General features: G+C 43.7%; 2 protein-coding genes across 2 annotated transcripts in view; both read left to right on the top strand.

The window, feature by feature from the left end:
* LOC134437321 (putative C-type lectin domain family 20 member A) overlaps window positions 1-470 on the top strand; it is a 7,715-nt gene extending 7,245 nt beyond the window's left edge. The window contains exon 7 of the mRNA XM_063186812.1: window positions 1-470. This exon is cut by the window's left edge and continues 63 nt beyond it. Within this exon, the coding sequence (XP_063042882.1) occupies window positions 1-96 (96 nt within the window). The 3' untranslated portion in view covers window positions 97-470.
* Window positions 471-1,735: 1,265 nt separating this feature from the next.
* Window positions 1,736-15,949, top strand: LOC134437041 (zinc finger protein RFP-like). Its single transcript, XM_063186473.1, has 10 exons — window positions 1,736-1,855; window positions 4,395-4,741; window positions 5,240-5,359; window positions 5,924-6,172; window positions 7,663-7,758; window positions 8,150-8,383; window positions 13,131-13,278; window positions 13,520-13,546; window positions 13,776-13,957; window positions 14,592-15,949. The coding sequence occupies exons 2-10, from the start codon at window positions 4,397-4,399 to the stop codon at window positions 14,967-14,969; spliced, it is 1,779 nt and encodes a 592-aa protein (XP_063042543.1). The 5' UTR covers window positions 1,736-1,855; window positions 4,395-4,396; the 3' UTR covers window positions 14,970-15,949.
* Window positions 15,950-17,500: the final 1,551 nt, after the last annotated feature.

Raw genomic sequence — 17,500 nt, 5'->3', positions numbered from 1 at the left:
CCCAGTGGAAAGATATTCCAGGAGGACAAGAAGAGCAAGGATGGAGAGAATAAGGAGAGCAGGAATAGGAAGAAGAGGAGCACAGACGAGTTGTGAACGACGAGAAGAGGGAATATGAGTGCCGCATATTGATACTTGCATACTGTATAGCTCAAATATTTTGCTGTGGTGTTTTTCTATGCTGACATCATGTGAATTATAAAAAGTAAAGACATACCCAGTAAAAACATAGAGTTTATGTGAACACTTGGACCAAATACACTTAAGAAGATTTTAAAATCAACTCTAAGTGTTGAATTAATTCTGCATTTTTACTGTGTAGGAGGCAAATAGATAAGCATAATCTTTAACAAATTATTCAATAGCTGAGTAATATTGTGTCTTCACTTTAGATTTGATGTATAAATTCAAGAAAGTAACAGGTAGAGGTGAAGCAGAGAGGAGTTGGGAATAGAGAGAGGAGACGGTAGGCCTAGAAAAAATTAGGGTTTTCTGTTTTTGAGAATTCATTTGTGTGTTCTTGTGAAATATAAAAATGAAAGGCAAAGAAAAGATAAATGAGCATAATTATTTTTGAGAAATGATAGGCCTACTTTCAATACAGATTTATTTCTTTATAATTCAAGATGTTACAAGTAGGCTAAAATTGCAGGATGTAAAGCTTTGTAAACCATATCTTGTCTAGAGTGTGTATGAAAACAACTAATAAACTTAAACATTTGTTTGCAAATATCTTTGTACTATTGCATGTAGTAAGACAACAGATTATCTAAATACTTTTATGGGCCTCTTTCACATGACCTCAGACACCTTCGAAACACTGAACATCTGAACACCGAAGCTGTTATAAATCGCATCCAGTGGCAGAATATAGGCCTACATTTTATGTATTTTTTCTCTTTTTTATGCCTGAAACTGATAGTCATTAGTCTGTACCTGCTGTGCTTCAAAACAGAACTTGTCCAATGTCATGGTGGAAATGTATAGGCTAATTATAACTTATGACTTAGTAATGACTATCTGCCAAATTGAGTAGTAATACATGTAGTCCATAGTTGTTAGCCAATTAGCAACTTGTGTAGTTGCCAAAGGGCTTTTGCATTGTGTCCAACAAAGTTAGCAACTACAGTTTCGAGAAATGCACCCCATGGTAGTAATCATGACCTCTGTAGGCTTACACTTTAACCAGCCACAAGGGGGCAATGAAATCGTAATAGTTGCATCAGAGGAGGTGAATGGTTCTATACAATCTTTGGTTGTTGTGGAGGATTTATTAACACACAGTTATATGGAAGACAAGGGTATCACTGTCAATACATTCACAAAATAAAATACATTTTCCTTTTCCAAAGACACACAAGTCTCTCTCTCTCTCTCTCTCTCTGTCTCTCTCTCTGTCTCTCTCTCTCTCTCTCTCTCTCTCTCTCTCTCTCTCTCTCTCTCTCCCTGTGCGTGCGTGCGTGTCTGTGCACATGTGTGAATGTGCGCGTGTGTTGGTATAACCGGCCGCTCTGCATTCCACCAGGCAGGTGACCATGCACCTGCCCAGGTGTGTCAATTATCGCCTAATGTTGCACATTGTACCTGTGGACACACCTGTAGGCTGCACTGATTGGCTGACTCCACATTCTCTTCCGTAGTCATAACCAATCCCAGCTGAGCCTCATGCTCACCTGCCAGGCAGTGTGTGTATCTTTTTTATGACACATAACAGTTCCTGTTCCTGTGAGTGCTATTATTTTCTTTCCCATGACAAACTGGGAAGTAACTGATACTTTTTCTACACCTACCAAGAGCTAACGTTTACAATCCTTGGCTTTAGTCTTTTCAGCAGACTGGGAAGAACTCAACTCGGGTAAGAGACAAATATTTATTGATATAGCTGTTACAGCAAATGCAAACCTAACCATAATTTGATATCATTTGAATATACTGCCATTGACCAAATTATGAGTACACTAAGCTAGCCATCTGGTGTGGATGTTTCCCTGGATGTCAAGTTCACCTGTAAATGATATTTTATAGTCATGACTCATGACTTTCTACAAAATAACGAGTCAAGGTACTTACCTGTCATGTTGGTTAGCATGGGACTACACAGAAGTCAGTTTGATGTGTGTCAGTGTGATGAGTGGCAAGGGTGGAATAGTCTGTTCATTTGCCAATTTGCCAGGTGCACAGTGAATTTGACTGTGTCAACTCAACGCTGGCACAAATAAACTCTGTACATGAGTGTTGAATTTGACTCTACGTTAAGTAACCTTCATTCAACACTTTTAGAGAGTTGATGATAGCACAGTGTCACAGACAGTCGTCACAACTAAGGCCAAATTTACATGTTGCCTGTGTGCTGCATTCCTTGACAAACAAAGTTTGAAATGTGAGTTGCTGTTGTAGGTACAGTATGTTTGTGAATGAGCTGCATTGGGGTTGTGTACTCACTGCTGCTGAGTTTAAGGGTGTGTTTGTGCTTTAGAAGGAGTACATTTATACATTTGATGATTCAACAGGTACTTCTGTGAGTGAACAGACTCCTTATGAATGACTTTGTCAGATTTACATTTTTACATACTGTATATCCTTTTCTCTCAGAAATCAAACTTGCTATGTGAGTTGGTGGTGCGTGTGTGTATGAACTACGCTGGGCTTGTGTGCTCACGTTTGCCGAGTTAAAGGGTGTGTTGCAGTAGTTGCTTTAGAAGGTGTGGGATGTACAGGCTACCGCATGCTGGAAACTTTTGGGTGGAGCTCATGGACAGGATTCATTCACACAAACTGTCAGAGCTGACAAGGATACCATTGCAGTTAGTTTATGGGTTTAGTGACTAACCCAGCTAAATTAGCGCAGACTATTTCCATTTATCATTGCGACTCCAGTTCTACGGCTTGTTTGTGTCATATACAGAATGTCCCATTTTTAAAAGCTTATGGGTTGGTATCATGACAAATGAATAACTCAAGAAGTCAAAACTTGATTGCATAAGAAGGCAAAGATGTTCAAGTCTGGTCAAGTCGTATTTAATTATTGTTTGCATGTTAAGGCACAGCTAAAATAACAGTTGAGATGAGTAATGCGTGGAGAAGTGTCACACCAAGGTGTGTTAATGCTAGGTTTCTGTAAAGACACTGTTGTGAGTATATTACTGGGTATTCAGGTACCTTTTCCGGTATTTACAAAACAGTATCAGGGAACTCACTCATTCCCTCTTTAACTTAGTGTGCTGCAAGGTCTTGCGATCAGGCCCGGATTAACGCACAGGCTAGATATGGCTGCAGCCTAGGGCCCCACACTTACCGGCAAAAAGTGAAAAATTGCAGAATTGTGACAAGCTGCAATATTTTAAAAATCATGTGTCGTGTTGAACACAGTTGGTAGAGACGTTATCCTCAATTCCTAACTCAATCCCTAATCATTTTGACACTGTTTGTGTAAATCTGTCATGAAATTTGCCTTCCGGGGGGCCCACAGCAACCTTTTGCCAAGGGGCCCCAAACCATCTTAAAGGGGTATGCCACTATTTTGGGGCTTAATACAGTTAAAATCGTTGTCTGGGGTCAGTGGCGGAACAATTGCACACAGGGCCCCAGGGCCAAACACATATCTGGCCCCCTATATGGCCTAACAAGACCACAATTGGGCCCCCACCACCAATGCAAGAGTGCCCTGGGCCCAGGGGCAAATGCCCTGCTCGCCCTCCCTACAGCTCCGGCCCTGTCTGGGGTTTATAATGGTGGTAAAGTGTTTTATTTTTCATGTTAAGTTTTGTCTTACTTTAAGACAAGTTAAAAGAGGGGGTATGTAGCTAAGCTAGTGAAAGTCAATGGATCACTGTAGCATGTAGCATGCTACATGGATTTATTGACTTTCACTAGCTTAGCGACATGCTCCATCCTTTAACTTGTCTTAAAGCAAGACAAAGCTTAACATGAAAAATAAGACACTTTACCACCTTTTATAAACCCTGGCCAACGATTTTAACTGTATTAAGCCCCGAAATAGTGGCATACCCCTTTAATACCTACTTCTTCTTCCTCCTCTTCCCCTCCCTCCTCCTCTCCTCCTCCTGTCCTCAGTGCCGTCATCATTTAGGGACATTAACCCCTTGACACCACATTAACCATACCTTAATGTTACAACCTTACTGTCACCAAAATTGTAATGACTAAGGCTTAACCTGTTACTTAAGGTCCTCAGTACTGTCATAGCAATGCTGTTATGATTCAGTTTAGTCTTTTCAGTGAACGGGCCTGGCGGTGAAGCCATCTGCACAAAGACACTTCAATTTAAAATGTTTGGTCTATTGGTTTAATGGTTTATCTTATCTTATTTTAACCATCTCTGTTTCTCCCTCTACTCCTCTTCCCCCCTCTCTCTCTCTCTCCTTTCTCTCTAGTGATGGCCTCCAGTGGTCCTGTTCTACCCGAGGATCAGCTGCTGTGCTCCGTCTGCTGCGAGATCTTCAGCGACCCCGTCACACTGCCCTGCGGACACAACTTCTGCCACTCCTGCCTCCTGGGCCAGTGGAACACCACCTCCTCCTCCTCTCCCACCTCCTCCTCCTCTCCCACCTCCTCCTCCTCCTCTCCCACCTCCTCTCCGTCCTCCTCCTCCTCCTCCTCGTGTCCTCAGTGCCATCGTGACTTCCCCTCGCGCCCCGAGCTCGGCGTCAACGCCGCCTTCCGTGAGATTTGCGAGCGCTTCAAGGCGACGAGTCTCGCACAAAGTCCTGCTGAGCAACAGGTGATTAGGATCTCTGATGTGTTGAACGATATCTGTTGTTCAGCTCTGAACCTTTTTATGCACCCTCAGTGCTCATACAGTGTGTGCACATAGGGTTACTCATATTGACACATTAATATACAGTATAAGTCCTTAATGTGTGTCCCTTTTTCACTAATTTGGGCTGCTTCTAAACTATGAACCTCTTGGGCCCGGCTGTGGCTCTAGCGGCTGGGCACTGGACTGCTATGCGGGTGACCTGGGTTTGAATCCCGTCCTGGGTCATTTCCTGATCCTTCCCCATCTCTCTCTCTCCCAGCCATTTCCTGTCTGTTCTCCGCTGTCCTATTGAATAGTAATGACACAAGAGCTGTACAGAAATATATAAATAACAATGATTCTGCTGGCATTTTCAACCAAACCGCCACCACCATCTTCTTTCTATATAGCCAGGCCAGCCTTTTATATTTGCTCTGTTAGCGTAATACTTTGGTTACTAATGCACTCTCTGACCCTCAGCTCTGTCAGCAGACAGCCGCCATCACCAACCATGCCTCCAGTGATGTTGCCATCCCAGCCTCCGATGATGAGATCCCCTGTGACGTGTGCACCGGCCCCTGCAGACTGCCGGCCTCCAAGGTAACTGTGAAGTAGAGGATGATGTCTGTCAGAACTTCCTGTGGGTGCCGTGGGACGGGTGTCAAAATGTTTTTTAAAAAATCAATAGAATCAGCCCTGCCGTGGCCTGAAGGTAGGGCACTGGGTTACCACGCGCCGGTCATTTGCCAATCCCTTCCCGTCTCTCTCCACTCATTTCCTGTCTGTCCTTCACTGTCCTGTCAAGAATAAAGGCAAAAAGCCCCCCCCCCCCCCCACAAAAAAAATAAAAATCAACGGGAGCAGGAATAGCATAACGATAACGGGATAACGGGCCATTTTGATTGGAAGCGTTATGGGATTCAGAGGCATTCTCAAGGGATGGGGTGGAAAGAATTTTTGTCTTTCACTTTTCAACTCACACCCCTACCTTTCATCTCTCCCTTTCTCTCTCTCTCTCTCTCTCTTGCTTTCTCAACCCTCAACACACACACACACACCACACATCTAACTCCCCCCTCTCTCTCTCTCTCTCTCTCTCTCTCTCTCTCTCTCTCTCTCTCTCTCTCTCTCTCTCTCTCTCTCTCTCTCTGTATGTCCTCCAAGGCCTGCCTGGAGTGCCTGACGTGCTACTGCACGGCCCACCTGGAGCCTCACCTGCGGGTGGCGGGCCTGAGGCGCCACCGGCTGATGGATCCCGTGGGCAACCTGGAGCAGAGGGCCTGCACCCGCCACGGCCGCCCACTGGAGCTCTACTGCCGCTGGGACCAGATGTGCATCTGCCGCTTCTGCGCCGAGACGGATCACCTGGACCACGTGATGGTCACACTGGATGTGGAGTGTGTGGAGAAGAAGGTGAGTAGAGAAAGGGCTGAGAGAGAGAGCGGGAGAGAGAGAGAGAGAGAGAGAGAGAGAGAGAGAGAGAGAGAAGAGAATTGAGAGGGGGTAAAAGTGAGAGTGAGAGTGAGAGAGTTTGGGCTGTGGATGATGTGATGTACTCGGTAGGGTTTGTTTGATGCATTTGTTGGTTGGTATGCTGGTTGGTTGGTGTACAAAACTAGCTCAAGCTGTTTAAAGTTTTATGCTAATCTGAGTATTTGAGTATTCTTGCCGTATGGAATTTGTTGTTAAATATAAAATTCAAAAGGCATTGCTTTACTGGGAGGTTTAGGTCAGTTTCATATCATGGCATGGCATGGCGGCGAGAAGACGGCGGTATTTCTTGGCAGGGGTGTTCTACTCCGCCTTTCACACTGACCGTGTCGGCGTACGCAGCCAGTCCTATTCAAAATCCCCCAGCTTTGCCATTCATTTCAATGGGACACAGCTGGTCGCCGCCGTCAAAATTCCAGTCAAGTTGGATTTTCCTAATGCAGCGCGGCACTGAGACGTCTCCTGTGCCGTTACCACCCAACTACCGCCGTGTTGGTATGGAAGGACAGACCTGTTTCCATGTTTTTTCTCCACCACCGGTAAAAATCGCTTCCGTCCCTCCGACGGCAGCTGGTCTGGTGTGAAAAGGCCCTTAGGGTGTGGAGGGAGAACAAAGCTGGCATGCCTGCCAGTCTACCACGGCGGCACTGCAAAACTGTTGCATTTGCCTGTCTGATTTTCATTGCAAATGTTACCTCTGATATACATGCACGCCAGGCTCATGCCAAGTGGTGGTAGAAAGATTTGAATTGAAAAGCAAAAGCCGAAATGTGTCTCCAGTGACCCTTTCACTTCAATCTCCTGTCACGTTAGCCATGTGGCAGATTGACATTGACAAACTGTATACTGCCAGTTGACGGCTGTAGTAGTTTGAAGCAACAACAAATACTTTTTCTTCAACCTGCATTTTGGCGGTTCAACAACTAACTGTATGAGAGTCACTTTTGCATTTAATTTATCCATTTCTAAACACTATTGCAAACATTGTACAATCATTAAAAAACTGGCACTCTCAAGCACTTTGTCCATTTCTATGATCCATTGTAAACATTGTACAAACATAAAAAATGGCCACCCTCAAGCACACTAGGTTGACAGCCCCATTCATTGAAGCACCACTTGTAGTAGATTTGGTGACACTTTATTTTATGCTTTAGTGTGTTTTTTGTGCATCAATGTATCAGCATGCCTTATTATGTACTGCACACTTTACATGTCCAACAGGAAACCGATAATGTTACATACTGTTACATACTTTGAAGAACAGTACCTATTAATTTAACAGGGACAACAAAGTTAAGTGTATCCGCAGACCCAATAATATTGTTAAATTACCAGTGTTAATACAATGTTGATGTAATGTCATAAAGGTCTTCTCATCACATTTTTTTGTTTATACTCTTCTCTTTCAGACTTCGCTGCGTGTGATGGAAAACTCCATTAACCAGATGATCCAGGAGAGGCTGAAGAAGGCTCAGGAGGTCAAGCGCTCACTGGACCTCAGCAAGGTCCGTTCCGAGATCACATGTTGAATGACTGCAGAGTTTTGGTTTAACATTACCACACATACACTTGCATACAAACATTATCATACAGATTTGGTCACAATTTTTGCAGATCACATACACACCCTCCTGATCCAATACAAATAGCCTACATACCACACGCACACAGGCACGCACACAGGCACGCACACACACGGTAATCCACATGTTGCCCACTGTGTGAGAGCGCTGCAGTGGTGCTTGGAAGGAGCCAGACCTCTCTGCTACATAGTACTGTTACCCCCCACCTCTCCCCACCTATTGTATTGTATTGTATTGTATTGTATTGTATTGTATTGTACCAGGCCTGTGTTAACCCCCCCCCCCTCTCTCTCTCTCTCCCTCCCCCCTGCAGGAGAACACTCACAGGGAGCGCGAGGAGAGCGAGCAGGTGCTGCGGGCGCTGCAGCGGTGCGTGGAGGGGGGCCAGGCCTCCCTGGCGGAGGAGATGGAGGACAGGCAGGCGGCCGCGGAGCAGCGGGGACAGCGCCTCCTGCAGGAGCTGGAGCAGGAGAGCCAGGAGCTCCAGGAGAGGAAGGAGGAGCTGGCCAAACTGCAGAGGACCGACGACCACATTGATCTACTGCACGTATGTACAGATGAATGTGTGGACACTTAATAAATTAATGGTTGCATGGATGGATGGATGGATGGATGGATGGATGGATGGATGGATGGATGGATGGATGGAGGGATGGATGGATAGTTGCATGGATGGGTGAATGGATGGATGGATGGTTGCATAGATGGTTGGATGGATGGATGGATGGATGGATGAATAGATGGATGAATAGATGGATGGATGGATGGATGGATGGATGGATGGATGGATGGATGGATGGATGGATGGATGGAGCTCCGGGAGCTGGCAAAACTGCAGAGGACTGACGACCACATTGATCTGCTGCACGCATGTACAGACGGATGGATGTGTGGACATTTAATGGATGGATGGATGGATGGATGGATGGATGGATGGATGGATGGATGGATGGATGGATGGATGGATGGATGGATGGATGAAGATTGAGGAGAGGAAGTAGGAGCTGGCTAAACTGCAGAGGATGGATGATCACATAGACTTGTTACAACCGGATTCCAAAAAAACTTGGGACACTTGGTATTTTGTGAATAAAAGCAAAATGCTGCAACACATTTAATCCATGCACAAGATGGACAATAGCACAAGGTCAACACATCATCTGTTAAAGCCAGGTGAAAGTACTGTTTTGAGTGAAATATGTGTTGGCCTAATTTATTAATAAATTTGGCCCATACAAGAAATGTCAAAAACATTGGGACAGAACATGTTGTAATGGTCGGATTATTCTAAAAAAATAACGCAAGGAAGAACATTGGAACTATAGACTGTTAGGTTTCCCCCTTTGTCGTGTCTTATCCAACTTTAAAAGCATTTTATTGGCCCTGTTCCAACTTTTTTGGGATTAGTTTTTTTTTTTGAATTTTAAATGAGCACATATTTTCCTCAAAACAATAATTCTGCTTGACTTTGACAACTGATGTGTTGTCTTCCAGTGTTAATTTCGTCAACCACGACGATGACGAAAATATTTCGTCAACGCCCCTTTTTCCCTTGACGATGACGAGACGATGACGCACTAAAAATTGCCTCAAGCAAATCAAAATATGACGAAAATAAAAAAATATTGTCGTCAAGGAGACTAAGACGAGACGAAATTTACAAGCCATGGACGAATGGACATTAAAAATATATAATTATTAATAATTAATTTGTAATTTGTAATTGTAATATAGGCCTAAGTGTCTTGAACTTCATAGGTGATTGCACGCTCACGCTGTGTTGCCTCGCTTGTATCTGCTGGCAGCCAATGCATGGCGCGGCTCAGTCAGTAGTTCTGTAGCCTAGTAGTTCAGTGAGTCCATTAAGTTGAGTTTAGGTCCTAAAACACTCCCAGAGAAAGAGAAAAAAATAGCCGACGTTGAGGGAAGTGTTTCATTTTGAAACATGTTCAACAATTTCTTGTCCATGACGAAGACCTCACTCTGTTATCAAAGAACCGAGGATTATAGCCATAACCTAACGTTTCTGCAGTAGGTAATGACAGTCGCGCCAATCCTCCTCTGATACTGTCATTCTAAACCTCCTCGAACTTCCACTATTCTCCTTTTCACTTAGGCTGTCTTAGCCCGGCGTTCGTTGTCTGTTCTTTTCTGTAATGTTTGCTATATTTGTTGTTTAACCATATGAGTAGGCAGTTCGCAAGCAAATCATGAAGGTCGGATTTGTGAATTTATTTAAATCAGTCACCGCGGGAGCGCGCGCCAGCAGGGTGAAAGTTGGCCTGTCTAAAGTAACAGAGGCACGGCTACTGTAGCCTAGTTTTGAAAAGAATCAATGGATGGGCGATCGCTAAAGAGTTTTAAACTGTTGAGATTTGAAACTTGTTCTCGTCGAGAGCAACGCTAAAAGACCCAAGGAAGTCGACAGCATTTCCATGCGTCTTCAGCGTCTTCCTAAGTTCCAAAAACTCTTTTCAGGTCATGCTTATCGAGCCTCGACACACCCGACAAACAAAACAGCATTAGTGTTTTAATATGTGTATGTGCGTGTCCTTTCTATCGTCCAGTCTGCATACCCCTGCCTAACTATTTTTCCTGGGACTTTTGCAGGGCATACGAAGTGCGCTCGCGCAATCTATTTAAGCCTATTCCACACATGCCGCACGAGTCATTATCGTTCTCTGCTCGCATTGCCAATTGAAAACAAAAACCGCTAACTTGCATAGTCTAACATCAGCAGTATTTTATCTGACTCGTGGTCATCGGGAAGCCACTATCAGGGAGACTTCTTGAACTTCATGCAGACTTGGGATGTCTGGTCTTCCCACTGCCGGCAATCTGCAAGCTTCAGGTGAAGAAGAGCATGTAGCCTCCTCCGTGATCAAACTCAAAATCAAATATAATATGCAGCAGCTTCTAATGCACGAGAGGGAGGGAGGGAGGGAGGGAGAGAGAGAGAGAGCGCGCAGCCTGCACCTGGACGTGTGTGTGTGAGAGTGTGAGATGCTCTTTTGCTCTATGATGTTGAAATGACTGATTTGGGTTTTGGTGGAAAATGACCAAGTAACAAGGTGAATATTTGCTGCAATAAGCAATATTAGTAATACTTTGTGAAATAACAATAGCCATTGTAGGTTATTTATTTTACACCACAATATTGAGTAAAATGACTAAATATCGAAATGTTGACTAAAATTTGAAATGTTGACTAAAATGACTAAAATGACTAAAATTTGACTATGACTAAAATTGATTTTCGTCATTTTGACTAAGACTAAGACTAAATTGGGAAGGCAATGACTAAAATATGACTAAGACTAAATTTGATTTTCGTCATTGTGACTAAGACTAAGACTAAATCAAAAAAAGCTGACGAAATTAACACTGTTGTCTTCGCACAATGCTCTATCTTATTAACAGATTTAATGTAATGGATGGATCGTTGGATCGTTGGATGGATGGATGGATGGATGGATGGATGGATGGATGGATGGATGGATGGATGGATGGATGGATGGATGGATGGACATGTAGCTCACTGTGTGTTCTGTACACTGACTGTGTGAATGGCTGAATGAATGAATGAGCTTTCTTAACCGTATCAACTCAGCTCAGTTAGTTTCATGTATTGTTTGTACAGCCAGTGTATTCCTCCCATTTCTTTTTTTCAGTGTGTTTGCACAGGCTGCCATAGCAAGGGGAACTGGTTTAGTAACAACCACATAACAAACAGTGGAAGTGACAGGAAGAGCTGCAGTGAAACTGTGGCGTAGGCCTACATTAAGCAGATCAGATGGATATTACATAGGTAATATCAGACAGACAGGCAGACAGACAGACAGGTAATATCAGACAGACAGGCAGACAGACAGACAGATAATATCAGACAGACAGACAGACAGACAGACAGACAGGTAATATCAGACAGACAGGCAGACAGACAGACAGGCAGACAGACAGACATGTAATATCAGACAGACAGGCAGACAGACAGACAGGTAATATCAGACAGACAGGCAGACAGACAGACAGACATGTAATATCAGACAGACAGACAGACAGACAGATAATATGAGACAGATAATATCAGACAGACAGGCAGACAGACAGACAGACAATATCAGACAGACAGACAGGTAATATCGGACAGACAGATAATATCAGACAGACAGACAGACAGACAGACAGACAGACAGACAGATAATATCAGACAGACAGACAGACAAAAGAGAGACTCTCTCTCTCTCTCTCTCTCTCTCTCTCTCTCTCTCTCTCTCTCTCTCTCTCTCTCTCTCTCCATCTCCATGCCTTAGTGCAGTGTGTCTTTATAGTTCTATTTGTTTGTGTTACCTCACTCTCATTCTCTCATTTTCATATTCCATGTTTGCGCTATGTAAAGTGTGTGTGCGTGTGTGTGTGTGTGTGTGTGTGTGTGTGTGTGTGTGTGTGTGTGTGTGTGTGTGTGTGTGCGTGCACGTCTGTGTGTGTGTGTGTGTGTTTGTGTGTGTGTGTGCGTGCGTGCGTGCGTGTGTGTGTGTGTGTGTGTGTGTGTGCATGCGTGCGTGCGTGCGTGCGTGCACATCTCTGTGTGTGTGTGTGTGCTGTGTGACAATTAGCGTGTAAAGAGTTTTGATGAGATGAGTGTTCTGTCTCTGCCCCCTACCTGCCAGAGTTGAACACAGGCAGTGTCATGGCCACAGGTGGACATGCAGTCAAGCAACAGGGTCTACTCTGCACAGACCAGTTCTGCGTGTTTGTGCACTATGTAAAGTGTGTGTTTGTGGGGTCGTGTCTGCATGTCGCGTTTCTTTCTACAACAGATATACACTCAGATGCTGGTTACACGTAGCCTATGCAGATATTTTAAAATGTGGATGTGTATGTGTAAACACAACATGTGGATAAAAAACAAGATCTACATTGTTACAGCTGCATTACATGGGCATTCTATAACTCTGTTTATGAGTAAACAAAATTCCAAAACCAATGTGTTTTTTTTAAAAGAACATCCGTGTAAATAGCTTCTCAGGCGGTGTCGGGTCCCAGGTTATATCAAGCGTGGGCAGACACCAAGGTCTACACTGATCAGTATTTGTCTGCGTCTTTGTACTCTATTCAAAGTGTGTGCGTGTGTGTGTGTGTGTGTGTGTGTGTGTGTGTTTGTGTGCGTGTGTGTGTGTGTCTGTGTCTGTATGTGTGTGTGTGTCTGTGCGTGTGTGTGCGCATACGTGCGTGTGTGCATTCGTGTGTGTGTATTTCATATACTACTTTGTATATTTTTGTCTGTTTGCCAGAGCTACACCCAGGCAGTGTCGTGGCCCCAGGTGAGGGCCTGGTCGGACACCAAGGTCTACACTGACCAGTGTGTGGGCATCTCCAGGAAGGTTCTGAGCAAGGTGGAGGACATGCTGAAGGTGGAGATGAAGAAGGTGGAGGAGAATGGTGAGAGATGTACAGTATATTTTCACACTGTTTCCTAATGGCAAGTGACACAAACAATTGAAAATGACTAAAACTACACCATTGAATTCCTTAGGTTCTACCTCTGTAACGTTATATACTTTTTCTGCTCTCTCCTCCACTATTTTCTACATTAATGCAGTTAGTGGGCAGTCTAATTGTTTTGATAATTATTTTATTTCCATACGCCATACACTGATGATTCATACTACTTTCTCCACAGAACTCAAAAGGATCCAGGCATATGCAGGTACACAATTCAGTTTACCAATGCTTCCACCACAACAGTAACACAACCATCACGATAGTTCTTTTTTGTCTAATTTTAAGACATAGAACTTGTGTCAATCATCAGTTTTGATAATTATATCAATATTTCATCGCTATCAATTCTCAATTTCTTTCAGTTATTCATTCTTTCTTTCTTTTTCTTTCTTTCTTCCTTCTTTTCATTGATTCATTCATTTTTTTTCCAAAAGTGGAGTTGACCTTTGACCCCGACACAGCGCACCCCAATATCCAGCTGACGGCGGACGGCAAGCAGGCAGGTCGCGCCACTGCTGAGCCTGCCTACGAGCCCCCCGACATCCCGGCGCGCTTCGACCCGGTGCTGTGCGTCATCTCCAAACAGGCATTCTCCTCCGGTCGCTTTTACTACGAGGTGACTTATTCTTTTGTAGGGACCATGAACCTGTCTATTGGCGTAGGGGACTAAAGATGAAAATTATCCTTATGGCTATACAGTAATCTTGTATTTTTTATTTATTTAATTCAATTCAATTCAATTACATTACATTACATTACATTACTTCGCTTTATAACCAAAGCGACTTTCAAAAGAGGACATAATCAAGCCAACATCACAAGCAAATACAAAGTGCACAGGAAATATACAAAACAACAAGTGCAGTTGCAAAGAGGGGTTCGTTTTTTTATTATTAATAAAGAGTACACACACAGCACACACACAAACACAATTCAATGTCCCTTTCAAAAAGTGTGGTATCACCATTGCGTCTGTGATCATTCTGTTGCCTGCCACATTCTTGGTTTGAGTTTGCCTGGACGCGGGCAAAATAATGGTTCAAACAAGAAGGGGTAATAACCTGTGACACCATAGTATGGTCTCCAAACACTGCACATACAAGAATAGGTGAGGCATACCTCCCAAACAATCATCGTAGATACTGCACGGTTTGCAAGGTGAATAAACAGTATGACATACATAAAGTAGGATTGTTTAATGTTATTATCCTGTCCCCATGTGTTAAATAAATAACCTTTCAAACTTTCAGGTGCGGGTCGGCACCAAGACCTTCTGGGACCTGGGAGTGGTGCGGGCCTCAGTCAACCGCAAGGGCATGATCACGTCCAAGCCCGAGAACGGCTTCTGGACGGTGCGGCTGCGCAGCGGGGACGAGTACCGCGCACTGGGGGCTCCCTCGGTGGAGCTGGACCTGAGGGACCGCCCTCAAAAGGTGGGGATCTACGTCGACTACCAGGGTGGGAGGGTGTCCTTTTACGACGCAGAGGCCGGGCGACACTTGTACTCGTTTACGGGACACGCCTTCACAGAGCCGCTCTACCCGTTCTTCTCACCGGGCGTTGCTGATGAGGGCAAGAACCTCGCCCCATTGGTGATAGAGCCTGTCAATCAGCCCAGTGGGTTGTGACGATACAATGCTATAGGACCAGACAGGTAGAGATACAGATAGTTGATTAAGAAGGAGCCTTCCTCTATTGGTGTTCACATTAGTCAGGTGAAAACGTCTACGGAGGATATTTACAACATAAAATGAAATAAAACTGAAGAAAATCCAAGGCACTCTCCTTTTGAAAAAGTTAAAAAGCCTTTATTGTGATGGCTTTGTCATGTTAGACATTTTAAGCCTTGGATTTTCTTCAGTTTTTTTCCCTATCCAAAGAGCACCTCAACCAAACTTTTTCAGAGTCCAGGAAGCGCTCCTAAACTAACTTTTTTGATAAAATGAAATAACATTAATGTAAACATTGTTATAATAATGCAAATATTTTTGGTTGATTTTGTTTTGGTTTTGTTCGATATGTGACCACGATGATAATGTGTGGATATTGTGATACATGCTGCTTCTTCACCAATTTACTGACATTTGTTGCCATACGTATGTTTTTGGGAGCTGATCATTCACAAAGTCACAAAAGGTGTGACAAATAAATTACAAATCACTGTGTTGATAATGATTTAGCCTGATTGCCATCAACTTTCAAAGATAGGCCGTGGCCAGGCTAATAATGGTTCACAGCACTATTTCTATATACCATATCTGTTTACAGTGGGTTAATTTTGGACTGGTAAGGTGTGGCGATCATGAGATGGCACTATTTACAATATCAGTTATCATCTGTGCTGTCAACGGATGTCCCCTTTTTTCCATCCGTTGTGTTTATTCTGTGTAATTGTTTTCTTATTCTTGGGCCATGCCAGAAAAAAGAAATGCTCACACATTAGTATCACATTGTATCCAATATCTGCTTGTTCTGCTATCTGTTCAAATGTAAATGTCAAAACTGTATTTTACTATTTTTTAAACCTTGGCTTGGACTTTCTTTGATATTTAATGAATGTCATGTATTGCAGTAAGAAAGAAACACTGACCAGAATGCTTCAATAAATGCACCATGTTTACAATTTAATTATTGCACTCACTGTCCGTCCATTTATTCTCTTGTCTTTATTCTGTAAGCTATGCTTAATGCATGAGGTTGTTCACATTGTAGAGTAGTTCGTCATTAGCCTATTGCCTACGGTATACACGGTATAGGGATGACAAATCTCCGTAATGATTGGTGGTAAAGCACTGTACTCTGAATCGTATTTTGTTTTTCAGTTGTGGATTACTGTAAATTGCAACATTTGTATTACGGTAAGTTCAAGTTCAATATAATATCTGTGAAAAGAAGACTAGGTAGCGCTGCTAATATCCTCAAAAACAACTGGTGCTCTTGGAGGGTGTAAAGTTCAACAAAAAAGGAGGGGAAAATCCTTGATCCAAGCACTTCAGTTGGTTTAAAGAGTCCAAAACAATCTTTATTTAGTGCAGAAGGCTTTATGGCCAATACGCGTTGGTGAATTTTAATGTATTAGCCCATTAAATAAAGATGAATATTTGTGAGTTTACCTTTTATTTGCAAAGTGCGCCCTCGCCATCCGATTTTGTCAGGCGATTTGCAAAGTCTTTGCCTGCCCATTTGGCAACAGGGCCGAGACCCCTGTTGGCATAAAACAACAGCGCTACCCCTGACCCAATGGCATGCCATCACACCCCATTACCAACCAAAATCCACAGACAACGAGCCCCCATGCATGCAAGATGACAGGGGGGGGGGACACAAACAGGTCAATTTTGCTGGGCCCTGGGAGAGAGGGAGCCAGGTCCACATATAGGTCATACATACATGTATTTAGAGTGGGGGCCTTTTAAATGACTTCATCGCGGGAACGGCCAATGCTGTCCTGTCCCCATGCATGCATAACACAACAGCACTACCTCTTGACCCAATGACATGCCATCACACCCCATTACAAACCAAAATCCACAGGCAGCGAGCCCCCAATGCATGTAGTGTATGTGTTTTTGCATGCTGTTCATAGCAACGTAAACACAGGTGCAGGAACTAGTTAAATACAACACCTGAGACTGAGTCTGACCACTGAGAGGAGAACTAAGTCCAGCGTGTGGAAGGACAGTGGAGGCAAGTGCACTGAAAGGTGAGTGGATTTTGCATCATGCCAGGGATTTTTTTAAATTAATTTTTTTAAAGATATTTTTGAGTGCCTCAGCATTTGTCTACCTGGACCGTTTTTTTTGTCTTTTTGACTTTATTTATGATAGGACAGTTAAGGTAGTGACAGGAAGCGAATGGGGAGAGAGAGACGGGAAAGGCTAGGGGCCGACAAAGGACCTGAGCCGGGAATCGAACCCAGGTCAGCCGCATGGTAGACGAGTGCCCTACCGTTTGGCCACGGCAGGGCCCATGCCAGAGATTATTGATAAAGAGGAGTTTCATAGGTGATAGGTGATTCATACAGAGTTTCTACCAGAATCAATACGATAGAAAGTTTTAAGCAGCCATCATGTGGCTGCCATGTCACCAGTGATTCAGACAACATAGACTCACAAGCTACAACCCAGTGCTACATACGGTATTCCAAATGACCCGATTT

Source organism: Engraulis encrasicolus, chromosome 21 (genome assembly GCF_034702125.1).
Source record: "Engraulis encrasicolus isolate BLACKSEA-1 chromosome 21, IST_EnEncr_1.0, whole genome shotgun sequence".
NCBI classification, from domain to species: Eukaryota; Metazoa; Chordata; class Actinopteri; order Clupeiformes; family Engraulidae; genus Engraulis; species Engraulis encrasicolus.
This window is presented reverse-complemented; position numbering and strand designations above follow the sequence as displayed.